The 26,887-nt window shown below is 52.5% G+C and overlaps 2 protein-coding genes across 4 annotated transcripts in view; one reads left to right on the forward strand and one right to left on the reverse strand.

The window, feature by feature from the left end:
* LOC127570696 (latent-transforming growth factor beta-binding protein 4-like) overlaps window positions 1-26,887 on the reverse strand; it is a 254,323-nt gene that overhangs the window by 96,243 nt on the left and 131,193 nt on the right. The window lies entirely within an intron of this gene.
* On the forward strand, window positions 1,755-11,440 carry LOC127570698 (wnt inhibitory factor 1-like). 2 transcript variants are annotated; one of them, XM_052016484.1, is made up of 7 exons: window positions 1,755-1,852; window positions 2,463-2,558; window positions 5,731-5,826; window positions 7,037-7,138; window positions 7,687-7,792; window positions 9,335-9,451; window positions 11,237-11,440. In XM_052016484.1, exons 1-7 carry the CDS (start codon window positions 1,759-1,761, stop codon window positions 11,316-11,318), a joined length of 693 nt encoding a protein of 230 aa, XP_051872444.1. In that variant the 5' UTR covers window positions 1,755-1,758; the 3' UTR covers window positions 11,319-11,440. The 2 variants fall into 2 exon arrangements, with proteins under 2 accessions (XP_051872444.1, XP_051872445.1); XM_052016485.1 differs by lacking the exon at window positions 5,731-5,826.

Below are 26,887 nucleotides of genomic sequence, written 5' to 3' on the forward strand. Positions count from 1 at the left end.
TCTCTGACTTTAGACCTCGATGTACTGATATGATGAAATGATCTGTATGGATGGCATGCAAAACAACGTTTTTCACTGTACCTCAGTACATGTGGCAGTAAATAAACCAGTTTACCAGTTTTACAGTCACCCCTCTGCCTCCTTTGCTCCAGGGAAAACAGTCCCAGCTCCCAGTCCAGTCCCTCCTTATAACACAAGCCGTCCAGTCCCACCCTCATGAATCTTTTCTGAATCCTCTCTGACTCATTCACATCCTTCCTTTGGTCCGCTGACCAGAACTGCACACAGTCCTCCAAGCGCATCCTCACCAGCATCTTGTACAGCTGTAACATGAGGTCCCGACTCTTGTCCTCAATGCCCTGTCCAATGAAGGCAAGCGTACATTATACCTTCTTCACCACCTTGTCTAACTCCGATGCCACTTTAAGGGAACTCTTATTTGCTGTCAATTTGGTGTCTAGATGAGCACTTGAATCACTTTGGCATGGAAGGCTCTGGACCAGGTGCTGCCCTGATCTCACCCTACAGTCCCGTATCAATCCCATATTAAATCCCACTGCCTGTCTCACTGCACAGCCGTGTGTCAGTCCCAAACCACAGAGTCAAGAGTCATACAGAATGGAAATAGGCCGTTATATTGGTTAGATTGTTAGTACTGAAGTTGGGAGGTCATGGTGCAGTTGTACCAGATTCTGGTGACGCCGCAGTTGGAGCATTGTGTTCAGTTTAGGTCGCCCTGCTCAAGGAAAGATGTTGTTAAACTGGAAGGAGTGCAGAACTGGTCCATGCCAACCAAGATGCCCCATCCAAGCTCGTCCCATTTGCCAGCATTTGGCCCATAACCTTCTAAACCTTTCCTGTCCATGCACCTGTCCAACTGTCGTTTAAAAGTTGTTATTGTACCTGCCTCACCCGCTTCCTCTGGCAGCTCGTTCCACACACACACCACCCTCTGGGTAAAAAAAAGTTGCCGCTTAAGTTCCTCTTAAATCTCTCCCCCTCACCTCAAACCTGTGCCCTCTAGTTCTTGATATCCTAACCCTGGGGAAAAAGATATTCACCATATCTATGCCCCCCATGATGTTATACACCTTTATAAGATCACTTCTCAGTCTCCAACTCTCCAAGCAATAAAGTCCCAGCCTGTCCAAACTCTCCTTATAACTCAGTCCCTCAAGTCTTAGCAGCATCCTGGTAAATCTCTTCTGCACTGTTTCCAGTTTAACGACATCGTTCCATCAGCAGGGTGGCCAAAACTGAACACAATGCTCCAATTGTGGTCACACCAGTGTCCGGTACAACTGCACCATGACCTTCCAACTTCTGCACTAATGATCTAACCAATATAAACCAATCCCACTCTCCCATCCTCTCCCCACATCCCTGTATCAATCCCAAAATAATCCCAGTGCCTCGTGCTCTCCCCACATCCACGTGTCAGTCCCACCCTGATCCTACTTGCTCCAACTGTGCTGCCTTCTGGAACCACCTCGTTATTCAGTGGACAACATCTTTCTTGGGTGTTATTTTGGCACTGTGTGTTGACGGACTGTGGGGAGTGACCCTGGGGTGTTGGGAGGTGAAGAGGAGTGGCACATGGAGGGTGCAGGTGGGAGTGGAGGGGGGTGGGTGAGGATGGAGGGGGGTGGGTGAGGATGGAGGGCCGGTGTGCAGGGAGGATGGGTGGGAAGGTGTCAGGGAGTGTGTCATTGTTGGGTCTTTTCCCACCCTCATGTTGACCCCGGTCTCTCCACAGCGATGTGCTCCCCGCCCTGTGCCCACGGAGGGACCTGCCTGCGATCCAACACCTGCCTCTGCCCCCCGGGCTGGGCCGGGCGTGGCTGCCACACAGGTGAGGTTGTCGGACGTGGGACCCTAAACCTGGTCACCCATCCCACCCCCTCTCACATCACGGCGCTCTCTCACCACCCTCCCTCAGTACTGCCCCTGCCCCAGCCTAGTGCTCCCTCCCCTCACCTGCCCTGCTGTGACGGATCAGACCGCACGTGGTGTTGGTCTGTATTCTGGGCCTTGCCCTCGTGTATCTGTGGGGGGAGGCTGGGGGACACCAACTCCCCACTGTCATTCTCAGTCTCTCCAAGGCCCTGCCCACCGCATTAACCCCTTCACCGCTGACTGTGGGTGACTCTGAGCCAGTCCCAGGAGCAGTCGGCAGTGGCAGGGGTCTTTGTGGCCAGTGACCCATCCCTCCACTGGCCCGTTCTGTCCACTACCCACACCCCTGGTCCTGTCCCTGGGGCAGCTTGAGCTCGGGACTGGAGAGGGAGAGCAGTGGGGGGTGCCCTCTTCGCAGGGGGAGTGGAATCACACCTTTAGCCCAGGCGACATGCTGCTCACCCCGGGGTGCATGGTGCTGTGGCCCGGCCCCGCGTTCGTCATCCTGCGTGGGGTGGGGAGGGATTTATGTCTCTCCTAATGCCTGGATTCTCTCTGCCCGGCAGCGGTGTGTGCAGAGCCATGCGCCAACGGAGGGAAATGTGTTGCCCCCAACACCTGCCAGTGTCCGTCTGACTACACCGGGGAGCAGTGCCTCACAGGTAGGGAACTCCCCCCAGTGGGACCTGCACACGGGGCAGGAGTGGGGAGCCACCCAAGTGGAACAACACACTCACACGCTCAAACATATCTGTGTAAACTCACAGACAGAGACGTGGAGACAGACACAGTCTGACGCATGCACAGGCACATAGAAGCACGCAGATACATACGCACACACACACGCACACACACACATACAGACGCAGACACAGATACACCCCCCCCCCCCACACACACAACAAATAATGAAATAAGAGAATTTAGTGTTGATACAAATTAGCACTACTGAATGTTTTGCATCTGTCCTCCCAGAAAGAGTGGACAACAACTGGTCTGGAGTGAATAGGAGCTCAAATAATTTAGCATCAATGCAAAATTACTACCTGGGAAGTTGATGGGACCCAAGGGTCTGTCCACTGGGACTTGAAGGCAGTAGCAGTGGAAATGGTGAATGCACAAGTTTCTGTTCCAAAATCAGTGGTGGGACTGGTTTAAGAAACATTGTGTGTGGCAGGACAAATAGTCATCTGGAGGAAATGGATTAATTAAAGTCAGCCAGAAGGCATTTATTAGTGTTTTGTATTTAATTGGTTTATTGTCGCCACCTGTACTGAGGTACTGTGGAAAAAGCTGAAAACCATGCAGTCATGTTTAAGTAAATTGTTGGGATTTTTGCATGAACAGGAACTACCAGAGGCTTTTGATGAGGTGCCATGTGGTAATTGGTAATTGCTTTATTCTTGCCACATGTACTGAGATACAGTGAAAAGCTTTTATACATGATACCCAGACTGATCATTCCATTCATAAATGCATAGAGGTAGTACAAAAGCACAAACACTAACAGGATGCAGAATCTCGTGTTACAGAGAAAGTGCAGGAAGACAAACAGGGTGCAAGGTAAATTGGTTTATTATTGTCACATGTACCGAGGTACAGTGAAAAACTTTGTTTTGCATGCCATCCATACAGATCATTTCATCACATCAGTGCATCGAGGTAGTACAAATGAAAACAATACAGTTACAGAGAAAGTGCAGTGCAGATGGACAGTAAGGTACAGGGCCATGACAAGGTAGATTGCGAGGTCAAGAGTCCACCTTATCGTACAAGAGAACCATTCAATAGTCTTATAACAGCAGGATAGAAGCTGTCCTTGAGCCTGGTGGTACGTGCTTTCAGGCTGTTGTATCTTCTGCTCGATGGGAGGGGGGAGAAGAGAGAATGTCCAGGGTGGGTGGGGTCTTTGATTAGGTTGGCTGCTTTACCGAGGCAGTGAGTCTACGGAGGGGAGGCTGGTTTCCGTGATGTGCTGAGATGTGTCCACAACTCTCTGCAGTTTCTTGCAATCTCAGGCAGAGCAGTCGCCAAACCAAGCCATGATGCATCCGGACAGGATGCTCTTTATGGTGCATCTATAAAAATTGGTGAGGGTCAATGGGGACATGCCGAATTTCTTTAGCCCCCTGAGAAAGTAGAGGCACTCGTGCACTTCCTTCATCCTGGCATCTATGGGGTTGGACCAGGACAGGTTATTGGTCCCTTGGTTCGGGTTCCTCGGTTGGTGAAGGCAATCCTGCTGAATGCCTCCTTCTAACTTTATTGTCATTTTCTGGGAACTACGTACATGTACACCTCAGTTTCTCTGTTCCACAACACTCCCCAGGGCACTGCCATTTACTGTTTAGTCCTTCCCTGGTTTAACTTCCTAAAATGCATCACTTTCTGCTTGTCTGAGTTGAATTCCATTTACCGCTCCTTGAGTACTTTCCCAGTGGATCCAGATCGTGTTATGACTTTAAGCATCTTTCCTCATTGTCGGCTGTACCACAGGTTATGGTGTCATCTGCAGACTTGCTAATAACGCACCTACATTCTGATGTATGTCATTAATATCCATGCCAAACAAGAGGGGACCCTGTGGCACACCACTGGTCACAGGTCTCCAGTCTGAAAAACCAATCCTCCAGAACCAACCTCTCTGTCTCCTTCCACCAAGCCAATTTTTAATCCAATAACTAGTTCACCCTGGATCCCCTGTGATCTCAACATCTGGACCAGGCTACCGTGTGGGACCTTGTCAAACATCTGGCTAAAATCAACGTACCCTGCTCCCAGCACTTATTGGTCACAGATTTTGAAAGTACCAGATGTTATGCCATTGTGTAGGGGAGAGAGAGTGTCAACCTGTAATGACTGGCCGATTACCTCAGCATCAGCAGTGGGGAGAACACAGAATCAGTTATGAAGGAAGTGCTAATTGGGCACTGGGAAAGTAATACTGGGATTGGGAGAGTTAGCCTGGGTTTATGAAAGAGATTATGTTTGAAAGAGCAACTAGAGGTGTTTAGGGATGTAAGTGGCAGAATGGATGTGGACTTTCGAAAGGCCTTTATCCCTTGTCCTACTAAAAATTATTGAACCAGATTAGAGCAGAAAGTATTGGGGTGATGTACTGGATTGTGGGGTTATTGGGATAACATACGCATGGATTGAGGGCAGGAGGTGGAGAGGAGGAATAACTGAGGAAGGATGTGATGGCCCCGGAGAGGTTCCAGAGGAGGTTCACAAGAATGATCCGAGGAATGAAAGGGTTAATGTATGAGGAGCGTTTGATGGCTCTTGGCCTGTACTTGATGGCATTCAAAAGGTGGGGGAAGGGGGGAACCTCATTGAAACCTATCGGATACTGAAAGGCCTGGTTAGAATGGATGTGGAGAGTGTAGGATCCGAGGGCACAGCCTCAGAATAAAGGGACGTCGCTTTAGAACTAATGTGAGGAGGAATTTCTTCAGCCAGAGGGTGGTGAATCTGTGGAATTTATTGCCACAGATGGCTGTGGAGGCCTAGTCATTGGGTGGATTTAAGGCAGACATTGATAGGTTATTGATTGGTTAAGGGTTAAAGGGAGAAGGCAGGAGAATAGGGTTAAAAAAATCAGCCATGATTGAATAGTGGAGCAGACTCAAGGGCTGAATGGCCTAATTCTGCTCCTCTGTGTTCTGATGTAACTGGGCTTTGGTTAGCTGGAGAGACAGGAGACAGCAGACATCGGTTCTGGGGACCCATTAGTGCTGTGAGATCACCTGGCCCACAGCATTCAGTCGTGGCATTCACTGCCCTGTACACCTGGCCATTCGCAGTAACAATATCCCTTCCTCTCTCTTGCAGCCATGTGTACACCGCCCTGTCAGAACCAGGGAAGATGCATCGATGTCAACAAGTGCTTCTGCCCCAGGGGCTGGCGGGGAGCGCGCTGTCAGATCGGTAACATCAGCACTGGTCACAGCTGGGGGACAGGGTGGCCGGAGGCATGGCCAGTGCACCACACCCAGAGAGGCTGGTGGAGGGCAAGTGGGAAGGCAGGACGGAGGGGGGTGGGAGGAAGGGAGAGAGGGGTAGGAGAGGAGAAAGGGGTGAGAGAGAGAGGGTGGGGAGGGGGGAAGGGCTGGAGGGGGGAAGGAAAGAGATGGGCAGAGGGGGAGGAAGGGAGAGTGAGAAAGGGGTGCGAGAGACGGCTGAGTGGGAGGGGGTAAGATGGAGGAAGGAAGAGAGGAAGGGCATGGGGAAGGGGTAAAGGAAGGAAGGAATTAGCGGTTGGGAGGGGGAGAGAGAGTGGGGGATGGCGGGAGAGTTAGTGATGGAGAGTCACTGCTGGGGACTGTTTATGTGTGAGTGATAGATTACCTGACTAGTGCTCTAGCCTGTTCATTGAGCTGTGGATTACCCTGGGAGTTAGCAATTGGATCACTGCTGAGTTAATGATGGTTTCCTGCCACATCCCGAAGCTGCTGGCAGGTGAATTGTCTGCTGTAGATACCCCTGGTGTGGGTGGGTGTCAGAGAATCGGGGGGAGCTGATGGTCAAAGAATCCTTGAGCTGTTCCAGCATAGAAACAGGCCCTTCAGCCACTGCGGCTTGGCCAACCAGCACGCCTGTCCGTACTAATCCCACCTGCCTGCATTAATTCCACATCCCTCCTCCCCTGTCCTTTGAATTTTTGTAGGTGTTCCTCCCTCCACCACCTCCTCTGGCAGCTCATTGTAGATATCCTCAGTATGGAAAATTAACCCTCTGATACCTTTCAACCTCCTCACCTTAAATCTGTGCCCTTCAGTTTTAGACACCCCTCCCATGGGAGGGAGACTGTCAACCCTCTCAATGCCTCTCGTGACTTTATACACCTCTGTCATGTCACCTCTGAGCCTCCTTCACTCTGGGGAAAACAGACCCAGCCTATCCTGTCTCTCCTTATAACTTAACCTCCTCAGTCCCAGTAACATCCTGGTGAGTCTTTACTGCACCCGCTGTACCTTAACCACACTTCTCCTGTGGTGTGTTATTGCTGGTTGCCACTGAATTAGCAATGATTACCCTGGGAGTTAATAGTTTTACCCAGCGAGTTAGTGATGGTTACCATTGTGAGTAAATGATGTTACTCTGTGAGGTGGTGATGGTTACTGCTGTTTCTCCGTAGAGCCTGTTGCCTGCGATCCGAGGTGTGGGAACGGCGGAGTCTGTGTCGGCTACAACAAGTGCCGCTGCCAACCACAGTTCACGGGGCCGATCTGTGAGACAGGTGAGTCAAGGACACCCACATCCTTGGGTCAGTGGTCATCCCCCTGACCCCTCTCCTGGGTCAGAAGTCACCCCTGTGACCACAGAGTGAGCACAGTGACCCCAGCCCTGGGACAGACCCGAGACCCGGTCTGGGTCAAAGGTCTATCCAGTGACCCTACTCCTGGGTCAGAGGCCATTGCAGTGACCTCACCTGTGGGTCAGGGTAAGCATAATGATTCCACTGACGGGTCAGACGTCAACCTAATGACCCTCCCATTCCTGGGGCAGAGGTCAGCCCAGGACCCCCAGTGCTGGGTCAGAGGTCACAAGCAAAGTAATGTTGTAGAGGTTCAAAGGTCGGCAGGAGTGTGTCGACCCATTCTTGCCTTCCAACCCTTTCCCCTCCGACCCTCCTCCCTCTCTCCCCCCTTCCACACACTCCCCTTTCCTCCATCTCCCCCCACCCCCATCATTTCCTCCCCACCCCTCATTTCGTCCCCTCGCCTCCCTCCCTTGCTTCTCCCCCCCCCCCACTCCCCTCTAACCACGCCTGCCCCTATCTTCCAGTGGTTCAGACCCCGTGTGTACCTCCCTGCCAACACGGAGGGACGTGTCGACAGCTCAACCGGTGTGAGTGTGCTGAGGGCACCGCAGGGTCCCGCTGCCAGAGGCTGTGAGTAACGGGGCAGAATTGAATGGGTATTAGGAGCAAGGCCACTCAGCCCATCAACCCCTCCCAACCACTCGCTGTAGATAAAAATGCTTCCCCGCATCATTTTCAGTCTTTGACTTCTCTGCCAATGAGAAGTCCCATTCTCCCCCCAGTCTCTGCGCTCCACCCCTCCCTCTCACCTTCACCCCTCCCCTCACTCCTCTCTCTACGATTCTGCCACGGATTACTGTTTCAAGAACTTTCTCTGTCACTGAGTTTAAACAGACCATTCTGCAGTTGCAGGGTTTCCCTGGACACCTCTTGCATTTTTCCAGCCCTGGGTCACCACCCTAGACCTACCGATGTCTGAGAGATTATGTCCGGGCTTCTGCAAGTCCCCTCTTGCTTCCCTCAGCAACCTGGGATAAATCCCACCTGGTCCTGGAGTTTTATCCACTGGAGGTGGGACCAGCCTTTCCAGGCCACTCTCTTTATCAATTTTACCTCACTGAGAATCCCGACAACACCTTCCTCCTCTGAGACTCCTGCAGCATCTTCTCCCTTGACGATGTAAAGTCCACCTTCAGCACCTCCGCCACACACCACCACCCCCCCCCCCCCCCCGCCCTGTCTCCAGCAGTAGATTTCCCTTCCTCTCCCTGGCTCCATCTCTCCTCTTCCAGCCCTTTTCCTCTTCACGTCCCGCAGGACATTCGGGATTCCTTCCTATGGTCGCTGCCAGACTTTCTTCACCCTCTCCCTTTGCCTCCCCCCACCTCCCTCCCTCTACCCTCCCCCACCTCCACCTCCCTCCTCCCTCCACCTCTCTCTCCCTACTCCCTCCCTCCACCCCCTCCACCCTCCCCTCCCTGCTGGGTCTCCCCTGTGCTAACAAGCGGCCTCTCTCCGCTTTCTCGATTCTATCCCTTTGGATCCGGGGAGCTCCCCTTTAATTTCCTTCCGCTTCTCCCCGATGGGAGCATCCCCAGACCACAGCCGAAATGACTGCACCAGAAAGGCCTCCCATTATCACTGACCGGCTGCCTGCCACACATTGGGTCCCATTTCCTGGGGCAGATCTGTTCTGAGCCCACCTTCCCCACAGACTCTTCTTGTCTTGGGTGCTCTGTGTCCTTTTCCATAGTTGTTCCAAACCTTGTTATGTAATGATCGCTATTGCCAGATGTTCCCCATTGATTCTTGCATCACTTGGCCTGACTCATTTCCAGAACCTTCCAGCAGTGTTCTGTCCTCATTGGGCCGGAACAAACTGATCAGGACAGTTCTACTGAACTCACTTCAGAACCTCTTGCCACTCTCCCCTTTGATTAATATCCCTTGAGTCGACCCACTTACCCCCCTCCCCCCTCTGTCGATGGATAATCACCCAGCCCCAAAACCCCTGGGGTGGACCTGGGCTGTGTTTGGAGAAGGGGAGCAGTGGGGGAGGGGTGGCCCAGTGTGGGGGAGTGAGGGGAAAGGTGGGGTCAGTGGAGGACGGGGAGGGTTGGTGTGGGGGTTCCTGACTGAGAATCCCTCACTCACAGTACTTCCCCTCCCCAGCACCTGCCCACTGGTGACCCTGACAGTCAGCACAGCACGAGCCACACGCAGGGGGGTCGCCGAGAGTTATGTCGACAGGTGTGGTCCCCTTGGGGTCAAACTCTGCATCAAATACAGGTAACGGACAGAGTGAGGGACCTGTGAGTCTGTGTGTGTGTGTGTGTGTGTGTGTGTGTGTGTGTGAGAGAGAGAGATAGAGTTCTCATGGAACTGTACAGCACAGAAGCAGGCCCTTTGGCCCAACTTTTCCCTGCCTACCACGGTGCTGACTTGAGCTGGTCCCATTTGCCTGCATTTGGTCCACATGCCTCTCAACCTTTCCTATCCATGCACCAAATGTTCTTATAAACACTATCATTGTAGCAGCCTCTACCACTTCCCGTCAGCTCCCTCCATAAACCCACCACCTTTTGGAGTGATCGAGTCATACAACATTTAAACAGGCCCATAGCACCGACTCCTGTGGCTCGCCACTAGACGCAGGCCTCCAGTCCGAGAAACAACCCTCGACCATCACCCTCTGCTTCCTACCACTGAGCCAATTATGAATCCAATCTGATGTCTCCCCCTGGATCCCGTGCGATCCAACCTTCCAGCCTAGATTGCCGTGAGGGACCTTGTCAAAGGCCTTGCTAAAGTCCATGCGGACAACATCCACTGCCCCACCCTCACCCTACCTCTTGGTTACATCTTTTTGTGTGTAAATCTTGCCCCTCAGGTCCCCTTTAAATCCTTCCCCTCACACCTGTGCCCTCTAGAATTAGAATCCCCTACCCTGGGAAATACACTGACTATCTAGTTGAGCTGGGCCCCTCATGATGTCTAAGGTCACCCCTCAGCCTCCCTCGCTCCAGGACAAACAGTCCCAACCTGTCCGGCCTCTCCTTATAACTCATCCCTCCAGTTCCGGTAACATCCTGGTGAATTTCTTCTGCACCCCCTGCAGCTGAATCACATTCTTCCCACAGTGTGGGGACCAGAACTGCAGACAATATTCCAGGTGCGCGCTCCCCAACGTCCTGTACCTCCCCAATGTGACGTCCCAACTCTTGTACTCCGTGCCCTGCCCGCTGAAGCCAGACGTGCCAGGTGCCACCTTCAGGGAAATACATAATTGTACCCTCCCCCCGCCTATCTTCTCTATAGCTCCGCAGGGCCATTCACTGTGGAGGTCCTGTCCTGGTTTAACTTCCAAAAATGCATCATTGAGTTAAATTCCATCTGCCGTGCCTTGGCCCACTTTCCCAGTTGACCTTCATCCTGCTGTGTGTGTGTGTGTGTGTTTCTATCTCCCTGGTGGATAAAATTCACCTACTCACCTTCCTCAGTAACACCCTTTGCTCTTTACGGTCTCGAGTCGGTGACCTGCACCGGGCCTGAGCGCTTTACCCCGTTGCCGTCTCCTCACCGCCCGTCCCCCACTCCCTGTTCTGATTCCCCATTTCCTGCGACCACGGCTTGTTGTGTTCTTTACTCCGGACCGGGCGTCACTTGCCAAGCCAGCGTTTGCTGCCCTCCCGGGAGAGAGGTGGCTGGGCCGCTTTGAAAGGGACCCTATGGGCTCGGCCCGGAGTCCTGTGGAGGCCACAGACCGCGATTCCCTGTGAGTGACCACAAGGGGCTTCAGCACGCGTGTGGGTTTTTGCCCCGTGTTTAAATCCCAGATGATTCACTGGGATTAAATTCCACGGTTACCCAGTGGGACCAGAACCCAGGCTGTGGACCTTTGCTCCAAGCCCCCGGATCTTTGCTCCAGTAATTTGACCACCGCAGATGCGGAGGCCGCCACGCTCCAGGTGTTGCTACAGTGTTAGCCTCCCGCCTGTTATTCGTTGAGTTCATCCACACAGTTTGCCTGATCACCGCTGGTCTTCTGATCGATGAATTGCCTCTCGTCGACAGGATTAATCAGGTCCGGGTTTACGTGCAGGCTTACAAGGTCGGCTACAAGATCATGTGTCCGAAACGGCTGGGGGTAGAGTGATTGGCCGGAGCCACACTGAGCCGCAGCACTTCGACTGGGAAAGCATCACCACGGATTCGTCCACGGTTTCACACACACTGTACTGAGGGGGAACTCGGACCCTCGCCTACTCCACCATTCGACCTCAGGACCTTTTCATTGTGTTCATATGGGGGGGGGGGGGGGGGGGGAGGGGTGTGATCTGGGATCTGCCAGCATTTATTGCCCAGTTCCAATTGCCCCGAGTGGCTCGCTGCTGAGGCCGGACCGGAGGAGGGCGGCGGATACCTCCCCTGAAGGGCTTTTTTTTTGCGGAACTCTGCGGCCTTTTGCCACCGACAGTCAGGCTGGTCGCTACTTTCCTAGGTTAGTAACTGAATTAAACTCCAGAAATGCCGCAGTGGGATTTGAACTCGGGTCTCCGGATTGTCAGTCTGCCTGAGCACCGTCCCCCGATTCCCTCCATCTCCAGGTCTGTGTTCGGACCAAGCTCCGTGACTGAGACTCCCCAGCCCCCGGGGGAGAGAATGCCACAGGTTTACCCCCTCGAGGGGAGATAAGATTTCTCCTCTATCTCAGTCCTGACCAGCGAGCCGTCGCAACATCAGCGGGGGTCCGTGAGCGGAGGCGTTGGACACTTCGGCTGCCACGGCAATGGGCCTAGGAAGGCTGGTATCCAACCGGCGCCTGCATTTATGTAGCACAGAACACGGTGCAGCCTCCCACAGTGTCCCAGCCACTGAGCTCCGGTCAGTCGGTAGGGGTGGGGAGGTGAGAGTAGTAGAGGGGATCGATGGGGGTGGGGAGAGGTATCAGTGGAGGTGGAGTAAGGGGTAGAGGGGATCGGTGGGGGTGGGGAAGAGAGGGGGAAGGTTCAGAGAAGGTATCCCGGCACCGTGGCCTTCAACGGCATTACAGCAGCGTAGTGATTGCCCGCCAGCCGTGCAGTCATCGGTCCAGCGGCAGGAGTTCAAATCCCACCTCCAACGCTGGGAATTTACATTCAATTAAATAAAATTTTGGAATTAAATGCAGTCTCAGTGAGAGGAAACCAGCGTGGTGCAGGGGGCAGAACCGCTGCCTCACAGCTCCAGCAACCTGGGTTCAATCGTAGCGTCCGGGGCTCTCTGTGTAGAGATGCACGTTCTCCCTGCGACCGCTAACGATGAAGGCAAGCATGCCGTATGCCTCCGTTACCACTCTGTCTACTTGCGTTACCACTCTCGGGGAGATACGGACTTGGACCTGGAGCATGCCCGTCCTAACCTCTGGTCAGCTGGTCTTTAAATGACTCCCAGATATCAGATGTGGACTTGCCCAATAACAGCTACTCCCAATTTACTCTCCCAAACACCTGCCTGATAATGCTGTAATTTGCCCTGCCCCGATTTAATGCCTTCCCCCTCGGTCCAGACTTGTCTTTATTCTCAACTATCCAAAAACTGTTGTGGCCACTGGTTCCAATACGCTCTCCCACTGAAACGTCAGTCAACTGGCAAGGCCCGTTTCCCAAAACAAGGTCCAGTGTTGCCCCTCTTCTAGTTGGACTGCCCATATACTGATTCAAGAAACCCTCTTGGACACCCTGCAAATTTTGCCCCATCTACGCCTCTTGTACGAAGGAAGTCCCAATTATTATTGGGGAAATTAACATCACCCATTACAACAGCCCTGTTGCTTTTAGATTTTTCCCTAATTTGCCAACAAATCTGTTCCTCTGTCTCCAGATGGCTGTTCGGGGGTCTGCACTGTAACCCAATCAGAGTGATTGCACCTTTCTTATTTCTGAGTTCCACCCATATTGCCTCAGGAGAACTCAAAAATAAGAAAGGTGCAATCACTCTGATGGGATTATACTACAGACCCCCCAGAGGCCACCGGCACATTGAGGAACAGATATACAGGCAGATTAGGGAAAGGTGTAAAATCAACGTGGGTAACTTCAACTTCCCTAATAAAGACTGGGACCTCCTTAGTGCAAGAGGTTTAGATGGGGCAAAATTTGTTCGGTGCATCCAAGAGGGTTTCTTAAATCAGTATCAAAAGGAGGGGATGTACTGGGACTGGTGTTGGGAAGTGATCCTGATCAGATAACTGACCTTTCAGTGGGAGAACGTTTAGTGAACAGTGATCACAACTCTGTAATTTTTCAGAAGACTTAACTTTATTAGTCGAGGCATTGAGTTCAAGAGTCGAGAGGTTATGTTGCAGCTTTATGAAACTCTGGTTAGGCTGCATATGGAGTATTGCATTCAGTTCTGGTCACCCTGTTTTTGGAAGGATGTGGAGGCTTTGGAGAGGGTGCAGAAGAGTTTCACCAGGATGCTGCCTGGATTAGAGCCATGTTTTGTAAGGAGAGGTTGGACAAACTTGAGTTGTTTTCTCCAGAACAGCAGAGGCTGAAGGGAGACCTGATAGGAGTTTATAAGATTATGAGGGGCATAGACAGAGTCGACAGCTGGTATCTTTTCCCCAGGGTTGAAATGTCCAATACCAGAGGGAATGCATTTAAGGTGAGATGGGGGTAAGTTTCTCAGACAGAAAGTGGTGGGTGCTTGGAATGTTCTGCCAGGAGTGGTGGTGGAGGTAGATATGATTGAGGCACTTAAGAGGCTCTCAAATGTGCAGAAAATGGGGGGGGGGGGGGGGGGGGGGGAGGGGGGTATGGACGTGTAGGGAGAAGGGATTACTTTAATAGGCTTTTAATTACCAGTTTAATTAGTTCAGCACAACATCGTGGGCCAAATGGCTTGTTTCAATAGACAATAGGAGCAGAAGTAGACCATTCGGCCCTTCAAGTCTGCACCGCCATTTTGAGATCATGGCTGATCCTCAACAATCAATATCCTGTTCCTGCCTTGTCCCCATATCTGTTGATTCCCCTATCGATAAGAAACCTATCTAGCTCCTTCTTGAAAGTGCCCAGAGAATTGGCCTCCACTGCCCTCTGAGGCAGTGCATTCCACAAATTCACAACCCTCTGGGAGAAGTTTTTCCTCCCCTCTGTCCTAAATGGCCTAGCCCTTATTCTTAAATGTTGTACTGTTATATGTTTGCTGTTCTTGACAACCCCACCACTTGCTGCCCTGCCGCTGTGGTTCCCACCCCATTCCACTCCAGTTTAAACCCTCCTGAGTAGCACTAGCAAACTGCCTGCAAGAATATTGGTTCCTCTCCAGTAGAGGCGCAACCCTCCCCTCCTGTACAAGTCCCACATACCCTGGAAGAGAGCCAAACGATCCATATATCTGAAGTCCTCCATCCTGCACCAGTTTAGCCACGGATTGAACTTTCTATTTCTACACGGACCTTTCTGTTTCTCGCCTCAGTAGCACGTGGCACGGGTAGCAATCCTGAGATTACAACTCTGGAGGACCGACTCACGGTGTCTCTCAGTCTCTCCAGCCCCGGCGTGCTAGGTTGGAGAAACCTATGTTTCCCGAGGCTGAGGGGATACCCGATAGAAGGTTATAAAAATATGAGGCGTAGATAAGGGTCTTTATCCCAGGGTAGAAACGTGGAGTACGAAAGGACGTGTATTTAAGGTGAGAGGGGGAAAGTTTAAGAGATGTGCGCGGCAAGTGTTTCCTACAGAGAGCGGTGGGGGCCTGGAACGGGCTGCTGGGGGTGGAAACAGACACGATATTGCCGTTGTGAGGCTGTGATTCAGACACAAGGATGGAGGGATGTGGATCATGCGCAGGCAGAAGAGGTTTAGTTTGATTTGAGATGGAGCTTGGCACAGAGATCGTGGGCCGAAGGGCCTGTTCCCGTGCTGTACCGTTCCATGTTCTATGGTTCTGCACGCTTCTCCTTGCTGATTGAAGCAGAGGGAGCCGTACTCCCGCCAGTAACAACACAGCCATCAGGACCTGGGCGTCACTGGCCAAGGAGGCACTTATTGCCCATCCCGAACTGCCCCTGAGAGGGTGGGGTGAGCCCCCTTCCTCTGCTGAAGGTGCTCCCACCGATACACTCTATTTGTGCTCCATTATGCGTGCTCCCGCGACACCAGGAGAGGAAGGCAGAGTCCCTCCCGATCAGTTTGTCCCCAGGCCACTGGTCAGCCGCTCGCCATGACTGAGAGCGGTGTTAACCCCGGGATCGGTCAGTGGGCAGGATTCCACGCCGTGCGCCGCCACTAACCCTAATCAATTCCATTTTACTCGCCCCAACTGCCCACCGCCTCCCACACGGGACTGGAAGACCGAGCGGTCTGGTCACTCAGGCAGGGCGCCGAGCTGTGAATCAAGAACCGGGCACTAGGATGTGGATGCTTCACAGTTTTATTGAGCGGCGCCTCCCGTCTCAGTCAACCACATAAACCTCGACCTCGCACAAGGTCAGGATGCCGACGCCGTTCAGGATCACGTTGACAAACCGACCGAGCATCCCGTCACAGTTCAGGACAGCGGTCTCGCCGGGTCTCAGGCTCTCGATCACTCCACAGCTGGAAGGAAGAACGTGCCGCAGTGTTCAGCAAACCACGGTGGTCACAGTCTCGGCCTCGGTCCCTGGCCGGGGAGTAGCTGCCGGGGAAACACAGGGCGGACTCCGCCACCGATGGTCCCACCCACAAAGACCAACACCCACAGAGGCCCACTCATGGAGACCCCACCCACAGTGACACACTCACAGAGACTAGGAGCCCCACCCTCAGAGACACACCCACAGAGATTCCTTCTAACAGAGCCCCCCAACCACCGAAACTCCCACCCAGTACCCCACACACAGACACCCACACCGACGATTCCCCTCCCGCAGAGCCCCACACCGAGAATGCCCCGCCCACAAAGACACCACCCACAGACCCTCCACATCCACCTACAGATGCAGTAACCCACAGACGGTCCCACCCGCCCAAAGCTGGTGATCCTCCACCCACGGATTCACCGTCTCAGCCGCTGACTCCAGGGTTTGACCAATTGCTTCCCTCAATCCACCCCTCCTCCCTCCCTCACTCCTCCTTCCTTAACTCCCCCCTCATAAACTCCACTCCACCTTGAGCCTCTTTTCACTCCTGCCCCCCTCCCCCTCCCCCTGTCGCTCCTCACTCTCCCTTACGCTTCCCTTGCTCACCACCTCACCGCTGGTCCTCCCTCCCTCTTCCCCTCGCTCCCTCCCTCCCTCCCTCCTCCCCTCGCTCCCTCCCTCCCTCCCTCCTCCCCTCGCTCCCTCCCTCCCTCCCTCCTCCCCTCGCTCCCTCCCTCTTCGGCACCTAAACAGGAACAAGAGGAGGCTCTTCGAGCCCGCTCCCCCATGTAACAAGATCAGGGCTGATCTTTGCCCTCAGCGCCCCGTTCCTGCAGCAAACCCCAGATCCCTTGATTCCCTTAATATCCCAGATCTATCGCTCATTCCTAACCAGTCGGTGACTGATCTTCCGCAGCCCTCCAGCGGAGAGAATTGCAGCGTTCGTCCCCGCCTCAAACCTAAACGGCCGGCAATTATACCGAGACTGTGACCCCTGCTTCTCGACGCCCAGCCCGGAGAAATATCTTCCCTGCACCGGGCTGGCTGAGCACCAGTACAACTTTGTCGGTTTCACTAAGATCTCCTCTCGTTTTTCTCAACTGTAGAGGATATCTACCCAGTTTATTTACACCCCCCTTCCTCCCTTATTTAAACCCTCCATCCTTGGAATGAATCTGTTGAGCCTTCGCTGTACTTTCCCTGCCGCGAGTATCTCCTTCCTTCGGTACGGAGATCAGTCAAGTCCACGATATTCCAGGCAGCATCTCACCAGGGGCCCGTATGATTGGAAGCAACACGTCTCCACCCCTGCACCTGAAGCCTTCTGCAGCAGCCCCGTCTCTCTTCCTAATCGAACCGAGAGACTCCGACCCGAAACTTTATCTGTGTCTCTCCTCGCGTAGAAGCGACCTGACTATTGAGTGTCTCCGGTATTTCCGTTTTTGTTTTAGATTTCCAGTGTCTGCAGTTTTATAAATTTTCACTTGCCTTGCTAATCACTTGCTGTACCTGTATATTAACTCCCTGTGATTTGTATACGAGGGCCGCTCTGAACATCAACACCTTTCATTGTCTCACACTTTATTATAAAAAATACTCTGCTTTTCTCTTTTTCTACAAGCCCAGCCTTTCCAACCCTCTCTCGTGGCCCCGATTTCCCAGTCCTGACAACATCCTGCCGACTGTCCTCTGCACCCTCTCCAATGCAGTGGCATCTTCCCTGCAAAGCAGCGACCAGAACTGTGAACAGTGCTGTCGCTGTGGCATCTCTGGTGCTGCTGAGAGTTGGAGCAGAAGCGCACATCGTTCGATTATACACAAAGCTTCCGCTAATGAAGCAACGCCTACTGTATGCCCTTTACACTCTTGGTCTCTTGTGTTTCCATGTACACCCTTTAATCCTTTATTAACTAATCACGCTGCCTTTAAGTATCAACGCACATCCTGGTTCAAGAAAGGAACAAGGGTTTCGGCAGGCATTTGGGGCTAAGAGTCTGCCGCTGTCAAGAAGGATGAAATCGTTGCCACATTGCCGATAAGTGGTTCAAAACACAGTGAGGGTTGTGGTTGGCAGATCCACAGGGAGAGCAATGGTGAGAGGTGAGGACACGGGGAAATTGAGGAGCTGGAGTTGATCCCTGGCATGGAGGGTGAGTAATCACTTACTTCTATGATAGTGATTCAATTAGAATCCGAGAGATTTAAAGTTATACAGCACGGAGCGTTTCAGTTATAAGGAGATTAGATAGCCTGGGTTCATTTCTTTGGAGCGCAAAGGACTGAAGACGGACAACACAGAAATACAATTATGAGGAGTACAGATATGGTAGGTACGAGTAACCTTTTCTCCATTGCAGAGGCATCTGTGATAGGAGGACACAGAAAGTACAGAAAGGATCTGAGGAGGATTTTCCCCCAGAGGGTGGTTGGAATCTGGAATGCGCTACCTTGAATCACCAAGGCAGAGAATGATACAGAGCAAGTGCTGACAACTTGCGCCGAGTATAGATGGGCACTTGAAGGTCGGCATGGACGGGGTGGGCCGAAGAGCCAGATCCCAGGCTGTGTGACTCTGTGACTACATTACACTGTATCATCCTCCGGCTCACAGATGCTCCCGGGACATTCCTGACACTCAGATCTGCTTGACCAGCAAATTTGACCTCTTTTACTTGCCCTGCGACCCTTGAACTTCCCCGGGGCAAACTTACATTGGGTTACTATTGCCATTGTTAAGGAAGGAGGTGCCGATCCGCACCTCTGCGTCCTTGAAGCGATCCCAGCAACAGTCGAACCTGTTGGTGATTTTCACCACCCGCACGTATTCCTCGGCGAACAGGTCGACCCTCCACCACGGCTGATCTTCGCTCTTGGTGTGAGTGCACGACTTGTTGTGGTAATAGGCGTTCCGATTCCCGTCAATGGCCCTGTCTGCGAGTCCGTTCCAGGACATGCTTGACTGGGTGGCGTTTCCTCGGAGCGCGACGTTCCCTGCAAACATAAACCGCCCTGTGGTCGGTCTTTGACAGAGCGGAAACGCGTTCCCCAACCGACGGGCGTTGAGTGTGACCAATGCAAAACGCGGTGGTGCCAGCGGCAGGTAATCACAGCTGGATCACTTTCCAGATGTGGAATAGGAGATAACTGGCAAAGGGGCAAAGGGGGTGGGGGGTTACTGATAGAGGTGTACAAAGCTAGGGTGGTACAGAAGGGATCTGAGGAGGATTTCCCCCCATGGAGCCAGGTAAAATCCCGACCTCCAGTGCTGTGGAGTTTACACGTTCTCGCCGTGACCGCCTGGGTTTCCACCGGGTGGCCCAATTTCCTCCAACATTCCTCAAGACCTTCAGGCCGGGAGGTTACGGCTGAGGTACGGCTGTGCAAACGTCCCACAAAGTTCGGGGCTGATCCTGGGATCTCTCCGTGTGCGGAAATAATCCTGGGAACACGGAAGGAGTGGACCTGAATGAAATAGGCCGCACGCTGCGGGACAGTAAGCGACACAGAGGGTGAAGGCAGGTTCCCCTACCACAGGCCAGAGCACCGGCACCACAGCAAGCAGCCAGAACAATCCACACAACTGCCCTCATCCTGGCGACACGCAACAGCTGGATGGCCAGTCAAAGCCAAAACCCCGCAGAAACGGGCAACCTGAAATCAAACAGAAAATGCTGGAAATATTCAGCAGGTCGGGAGTGAGAGAAGATTTGGAGGTTTCCGTCTGAGACTCTGTGTCTAATCCGTGTTCTGGGGCAGTGCAGGGGGAGCTTCACTCTGCACCTAACCCGTGCTCTCCTTGCTACATCGTCACACCGTCGTCTTTTAGATGAAGACAGCCCCAAAAGTTTCATCATTTCCCCACACAGCCGTCTGCTGTCTCCCCGATGGGCCTGCTCTTTCCTGCGCCAGGATTTTCCGCCCTCTCTTTGCTTCCCAATTCTTCCTTCTATTTCACGCCGCTTTCGGTTATCCTACAGACACCGCCGTGTCTCATCATCTTCCATTTCCCACCCTCTTTGCCCCGATCCTGTTCTATCAGTTCACGCGAGTTAGAACATGTTTGCCCTGACGCTCCTGAACTGTCTGGGACTGATTTAGCTTCAGGCAGATGTTTTCAGTCTGTGTCTGACCAGCCACCTTTCAGTTTAGAACCCTTGCTCCCATTTTATACTTTGTCCTTTTCCTGGACAATGGTAAGTCTAGCTGAGTTATGATCGTTGGCACAAAATGATCCCCACAGATACTCATTCCACTCTCCCGGTTTTACTCTGTGAAACTGAACCGGGACGTCCCAGCGCCCGGACTCTGCCGATCAATTCCCTCCCTCTAATTCTCACCCCTTTTCTCTGCAACTTTACCCTTGTTTCATTGTGAACCTTTCCCAGTCCTGATGAAAGAAAGTACGCCTGGTTGAAGGATGGAAGTTCTGTTGCTGAAATTAACTCCCTCTTACCACAACCAACCCGAGGAAAGCGGTGAAAATCCTCCAGAAGTCCCGGCCCGCGTTTGATGGCACGGAGCCGCTGTGTGACGCCGCCCCTCACTGTCCCAGTTTCTGTAATGTTACCCATGGAGCTGAAATACGTTCCGCTGAATACAATGGCGGTGGAGTCTGATGGGCTGAATGGACTCCTTCCCTCCCGTGAAATGAACAAGCCTTTCCCTGGAACTTGGACGCACTGTGGCGCTGTATCGCATCTCCAGAGACCCGGGCTCGATCCTGATGTGGGGTCCTCTCCGTGTGGAGTTTGCCTGTGCTCTCTGTGACCACGTGGGATTTTCCTGGTCTCCCGTTTACGCCAACATCCCAAACACGTACGGGGTCGGTAGTTTAACCGACCACTGTAAATTGACCCCAACGTGTCGGTGAGTGGGATAATGTGGGGCAATTGATGTGCAAGTGGGGAGAAGACATGGGCTGAGTGTAAGAGGATCTGTTTCCGTGCCGTGTGACTCTGTGAAGTTCAATGAACCTCAGCAATGCTGCGGACACTTCCACAGCCTCCGACCCTCCGGCGAGACTGCACGGGACACCAGAGGGCAGTGGGGACGGAGAATCAGACCGGCAGGCGGCAGACGGGCATAAACCTGTGGCAGGATCTCAGAACGTTTCAACCTTCGATGGAGCGTGTCGAGGGATGGGCTTTGAGGGGGACAAACAGGAGGGGCCCTCCTCTGGCGGAAGAGCAAGGAGTCACTGAGTTGGGGAAGGCTAAGGTGGAGGGCTCCCATCCCACAATCAGCCAACCACTAACCCGCACCCTCCCCTCGGCCCTGCCAGCACCACCATCTTGACATGGCAGCTAAAGGGAACTAGAAGGTGGAGAGGCCTTTCGACATCTTGGACTGATTTGCCGGTCTTCAAGGTGATGGATGAGCGCCGTTCTCCTCATTTCCCCAGATCCCTCGATTCTGTTGATGCCCAGATAACGATCAGTCTCGATTTTAAGCTAACTCTGCGACTTTTGAATTTCGCGCCAGGTTCCCCCACGAACTCTAGACCCTTGATTCCCTTAATATCAAAAATCCATCGATCACTCTATTTCACGCAGTGACTGAGCCTCCACATCTCTCCATCAGAGAGAATTCCTAACATTCTACGCCCCATGGGTGAAGACATTTCAGTCCGAAACGACCAACCCCGTACTCGGAGACTGCGATTGAAGGGATGTGGGCTTCTCAGACTGAGCTAGCATTTAATCGCCCATCCCTAGTTACCCCTGAGAAGGTGGTGGTGAACCGAACAGCTGCAGTCCTTGAGGTGTGGGTACACCCACAATGCTGTTATGGAGGGAGTTCCGGGATTTTGACCCAGCGACAGTGAAGGAAGGGCGATATATTTCCAAGTCAGGATGGTGTGTGGCTTGGAGGGCAACTTCACGGGGATGGTGTTAACAATGCTTCTGCGGCCCTTGCCCTTCCAGCTCGTCCTGTCTGAGGAGTGTTGGTGAGTTGATGGTATAAACTGCTGCAAATGTGAGTCGGTGGTAGTGAGTGATTGGTTGTGGGTGGGGTGTCCATCAAGCGGGCTGCTCTGTCCCGTATGTGTCGGCTTCTTGAATGTTGTTGAAGCTGCGCTCACCCAAGCAAGAAGAAAGTGTTTCATCCCACTCTTTTGTTGAGACTTTTAAGTGGGGGAACAGGCTTTGGGGAGTGAGCAGGTGAGTTTCTCGCCGCAGGATTCCTAGCCTCTGACCTGCTTTTGTAACCACATTGTATATATGTGGTTACTGGACTACTCCAGTTCAGTTTCTGGTCAATGGTAACGTCTAGAATATTGGCAGTGGGGAATTCAGTGATGGTAATGCCATTCAACGTCAGGGAGCGATGGCTGGATTTCCCCGTTGGATATCGTCATTGCCTGGCACTTGTGTGGCGCGATTGTTACTCACCACCTACCATCCCAGGCCTGCATATTATCCTGGTCTTACTACATTTTAGTTGTGGACTGCATCATTATTGACGAGTCGCGAATGATGCTGAACATTGCAATCAGCACGAATCATCCCTCTTTCTGTCCTTATGAATGAAGGGAGATTTTTGGTGAAGCAGCTGAACATGTTTGAGCATGGGACACAATCCGAGGCACTCCTGCAGAGTGTCCTCCTATGAAAGATCTCATCGAACGCATTCTGAACACCACCCACACAGCACAACACCCACTGCTCTCTCTTGTCTATCCCATGAGTCACAATTTCATAAAACATCGAAAAGTACAGCCCAGGAACAGGCCCTTCGGTCAACGATGCTGTGCCGAACTAATAAGCTAATGACACCTAATCCCTTCTCACTAGACATGGTCCATATTCCTCCATTCCCTGCGCATTCATGTGCCCATCTCAGAGCCTCTTAAACGCCTCTTCCACCCCCACCCCCGGCAGCACATTCCAGGCACCCACCACTCTCTGTGTAAAAACCTACCCCGCACATCTCCTTTGAACAATTCCCCTCTCAGCTTAAATGCATGCCCTCTATTATTTGACGTTTCAACCCTGGGAGAAAGACACTGGCTGTCTACTGGTATCTATGCCTCCCATAATTTTATGAACTACTGTCAGGTCTCCCCTCAGTCTCCACCCCTCCAGAGAAAACAACCCAAGTTTGTCCAACCTCTCCTTATAGCACATGCCCTCTAATCCAGGCAGCATCCTGGTCAATCTTCTCTGAACCCTCTCCATGGCCTCCACATCCTTCCAATAAAGGGGCGCACCAGAACTGAATGCAATATTCCAGATGCAGCCCAACCAGAATTTTATAAATCTGCAACGTACTTCCTGACTCTTGAACTCAGTGCTTCGACTAATAAAGGCAAGCATGCCATACCCTTTATTTACTGTTTACTTGTGCGGCCACTTTCGGGGAGCTATGGGCTTGAGCCCCAATTCCCTCTGTGCATCAGTATAGTTTAGGATCCTGCCATTAACTGTGTACTGCCCCTTTACACTTCATCTCCCAAAGAGCAACACCTCACACTTGGCCGGATTGAACTCCATCTGCCAGCTTTCCACCCATATCTGCAACTGACCTATGTCCCTTGTGTCCCTCAACAACCTGAGGTATATCGCATCCAGCCCTAGGGACTTCTCCACCTTGTTTCTTGAAGATATGCAACACCACCTCTCTCTTTATCTCAAAATGCCCCAGCGTGTTAATATGCTCCACACTTATCTCACGATTCTCCACAACCTTTCCCTTGGTGAATAACGATGCAAAGTACCCACTTAGGACTTCACCTACGTCCTCCGCTTCCAAGTACATGTTCCCACCTTTATCAATGAGTGCTCTACTCTCTCCCTAGTTATCCTCTTGCACTCGACGTATGTGTAGAATGCCTTGGGGTTCTCTTTAATTCTACTTGGCAAAGACTTTTCATGGCCATTCCTGGCTTTTCTAATTTCCTTCTTAAGTTCTTTTCTTGCTTCTTATATTCATTTATGTTCGATTTTAGGTTCTTAAACCCTACATACGCTTCCCTTTACCTCTTGACGAAATTCACAACCTCTTCCATCATCCAAAGTTCCCTTTCCTTGCCATCCTTGTCCTTCCTTCTTACTGGAACATCCCTGTCCTGTACTCCCTGCAGTTGGTCTTTAAATACCCTCCACATAGCAGATGCCCTGAAGCAGCTGTTCCCAATTAACTCTCCCTAGCTGCTGTCTAATACTCTCGTAATTTGCCAGCCCCCAATTTAAACCTTTTCCACAAGGTCCAGTCTTATCCGTATTCATACCTATCTGCAAACTTGAGCTGTGATCATTTGTTTCCTAGCTGTTCCTCCACTGAAAGGTCAGTCACCTGGCCAGGGTTCTTTCCCAACACAGGGTCCAGTATGGCCCCTGCTCTAGTCGGGAAAATCCATATTCTCTTTTAAGAAACTCTCCTGGATGCACCTAACAATTTCTACCCTGACTAACCCTCTTGCACTAAGGAGGTCCCAGTCTATATTGGGGAAGTTGAAGTCAGCCACTATAATAACCCTGTTGTTTGCATCTTTCCCGAAGCTGCCTACATATCTGCTCCTCGGTGTCCAGGTGGCTATTGGGCGGTCCGTATTGTAACCCCATCACAGTGCTTGCACCTTTCGTATCTATGGGTTCTACACACATAGACTCAGTGGATTATCCCTCCATGATGCCCCCCCCCCCCCATTATGAGTGCATAGACCTCCAGTACATTCGTCTGAACACGGAATCTCGGGAACGGACGGAGATGCAGAGTGTTGCTTACCTCGCACCGGATCCTAGGAGGAGCGCAGAGAGTCCAGTTGCTGCCAGTTTTTGTAGGAAGGCTCAGACACGCCTCACAGCACAGCTGCTCATTGCCAACTTCCCAGGCTCCGGTTGGCCCTGCGTCAGCCCGAGCTGTGGGAGATGCGGACATTGTTGGTCACACCATCAGTGGGTCGGGACGCACGGACGTTCCAGCGGCCAAGGACCGGGTCACTGCAGCCAGTGCCCGAACTCAGGGGCCCTGTCTGCTTTGCCAGTTGGTGGAGAGCTCGGGAGGATGGGGATTAATCCATCCTGGTGGATCCGGCAAAGCGGGGAGGTAGTGAGGGGCATCAGCGGACAATTCCCCATCGGTCAGCCCTGTTCCAGGAATGTTCTTGAAATCCTCGGAACAGCAGCTGGCGGTGAGATCGAGGCGGGTGGGAGGCGCCGTGATGGCCACCACAGTTGAACGGATCTCATTCCTGGTTCACACGAGAATCCAGGCCAATTGGATGCGCGGCAGAGATCGGTGAGGCATGTTGGTCTGAGGGGAGAAAAGGCACCGTGTCCGGGAGCTGACCCCGGGATGGAACGGCTGGGTGAGGACGCACAATCCACCAGCACAATGGGGGCACGGGGGAGTGAGGCCACACTCCCCACGGCAGCAGCTGCAGGAACCCAGGGCCAGAGACACGGACAGCTCAGCCAGAACCGTGTGGAACAGAGTGGGGGAATAGACCGCCAGAGGCAAACGCAGCAAGTGGGGGGGGGGGGGGGGGATGAGAGGCAGAGAGGAGGGGGGAGGGAGGGAAGAGGGAGAGAGTGGGAGAGGGAGGAGGTAGGGTGAAACAGATAAGGGGGAAGAGGGAAAACCAGGCAAGGGAGTGACTGAGGGACTGAGGGAAGTGACGAAAGGGAGACGGGGAGAGGTTGAGAGCAGGAACAATGGAAGAAGATGGGAGGGTAGACAAAGACGGGAAGATTAAAGGGAAGAGACGGGGAAACCGAGAGCTGGAGAGAGGAGGAGATGCGGAGGGGAAAGGAATGACAGAAAGAGAGCAGTAGAGAGAGGAGGGAAGTGCAAAGCAGGTTGAGAGTGAATCAGAAGTGGGACTAGTTTATTTTTACTTATTTGACTCTCTCTAGCCCCTGTTTCGTCCCATTGTCTGCAGCCTGTCTCTATGCCTATCTCTGTCACTGGTCTGGGGTGTGTACACACGGCAAGAGTCCCTTCCTGCTGGCTTTGCCTTGTTAGCAGTGGCCGCTGGAGACAAGGAGTTCCACAATGTTCCGTGGGAAGCGGTTGCTTTCTGCTGCAGTAATGATCTAAGGGGCTCTGATAACACTGGCCCAAGGCTACTGGGGAGTTCGGCCACTCCCACCCGCGAATAGAAGGATCCGATTCGCACCATCTTGGCGAGAGGCGTGCGTGGAGGAGGCAAGAATTTTTTGCAGTGTCACAGCATGGTAGCAACAGGGAAGGAGGCTATTCAGCCCGTTGAGTCTGTAGAACAAAAGGTATTGTTGGCAAAGCAGTTGATGAGACCACGCTCTGGAGAGGACAAGGAGGTACCGAGGGATATTGACAGGTTCAGTGAGAGGGCAAATGGAGAGTATTGTGGGAAATGTGAAATTGTCCATTTTGGCAGGAAAAGTTAAAACAAATAATTAAATATAATTAGTTCCAGAGTCCTACAGCCCAGAAACAGGCCCTTCAGCCCACCATGTCCATGCAGCCATCTGGTACCATCTGTACCTACGTGGACGCCCGAGAGGGTGGACGGATGAGCTGAGATCGTGGAGCAGCACGTGGGATCATGAAATTGTTGTAATCAGGGAAACACGGCCGATGGAAGGGCAGGACTGGCAGCTCAGTGTAACGGGGAATACAGGCGTGATGGGGGGTGCAGAGGGCGTTGCACTGGTGATCAGGGATAGTATTTCGGTAGTATTCAGGGAATATATCTTGCAGTTATGCTCACGGAAACAATCCACTCAGCCCATCATGTCCATGTTCAGTGGGCAGCCATCGTTATTAACCCCACCTGGCAGAACTTGACCTATAGCCTTCTATGCATTCAAGGTCTCATTTAGTCTCTTCTTAAATGGTGTCAATGACTCTACTTCAACACTCTCTCTGGCAGTGCGTTCCAGGTACTCATCACTCTCTGGTGAAAAAAGGTCCCCTTACACTAAATCTGCCCTCTAGTTTTATTCACCTCTGATAAAGGGAAACATTTACTAAAGTGTACCTAAAATATACCCTTCATAATTTTATATACCTCAATCGTGTTCCCTCATAATGCCCTCCACTCCGGGGAGAACACTCCCAGTCTCTCCAGCATTTCCTCATAACCGTGACGTCCACCCCAGGCAACGTCCTGGTGAATCTCCTCTGGATCCACT

The sequence above is a fragment of the Pristis pectinata genome, chromosome 5, assembly GCF_009764475.1.
Source record: "Pristis pectinata isolate sPriPec2 chromosome 5, sPriPec2.1.pri, whole genome shotgun sequence".
NCBI lineage: Eukaryota > Metazoa > Chordata > Chondrichthyes > Rhinopristiformes > Pristidae > Pristis > Pristis pectinata.

Bases quoted from the DNA above. Each gene is read 5' to 3' on its own strand.
- LOC127570698 (XM_052016484.1), top strand. From the start codon at position 1,759: ATGTGCTCCCCGCCCTGTGCCCACGGAGGGACCTGCCTGCGATCCAAC. The intron at 1,853-2,462 runs GTGAGGTTGTCG...TCTGCCCGGCAG, and splicing joins CGGGCGTGGCTGCCACACAG to CGGTGTGTGCAGAGCCATGC. The intron at 7,139-7,686 runs GTGAGTCAAGGA...CCTATCTTCCAG, and splicing joins GGGGCCGATCTGTGAGACAG to TGGTTCAGACCCCGTGTGTA.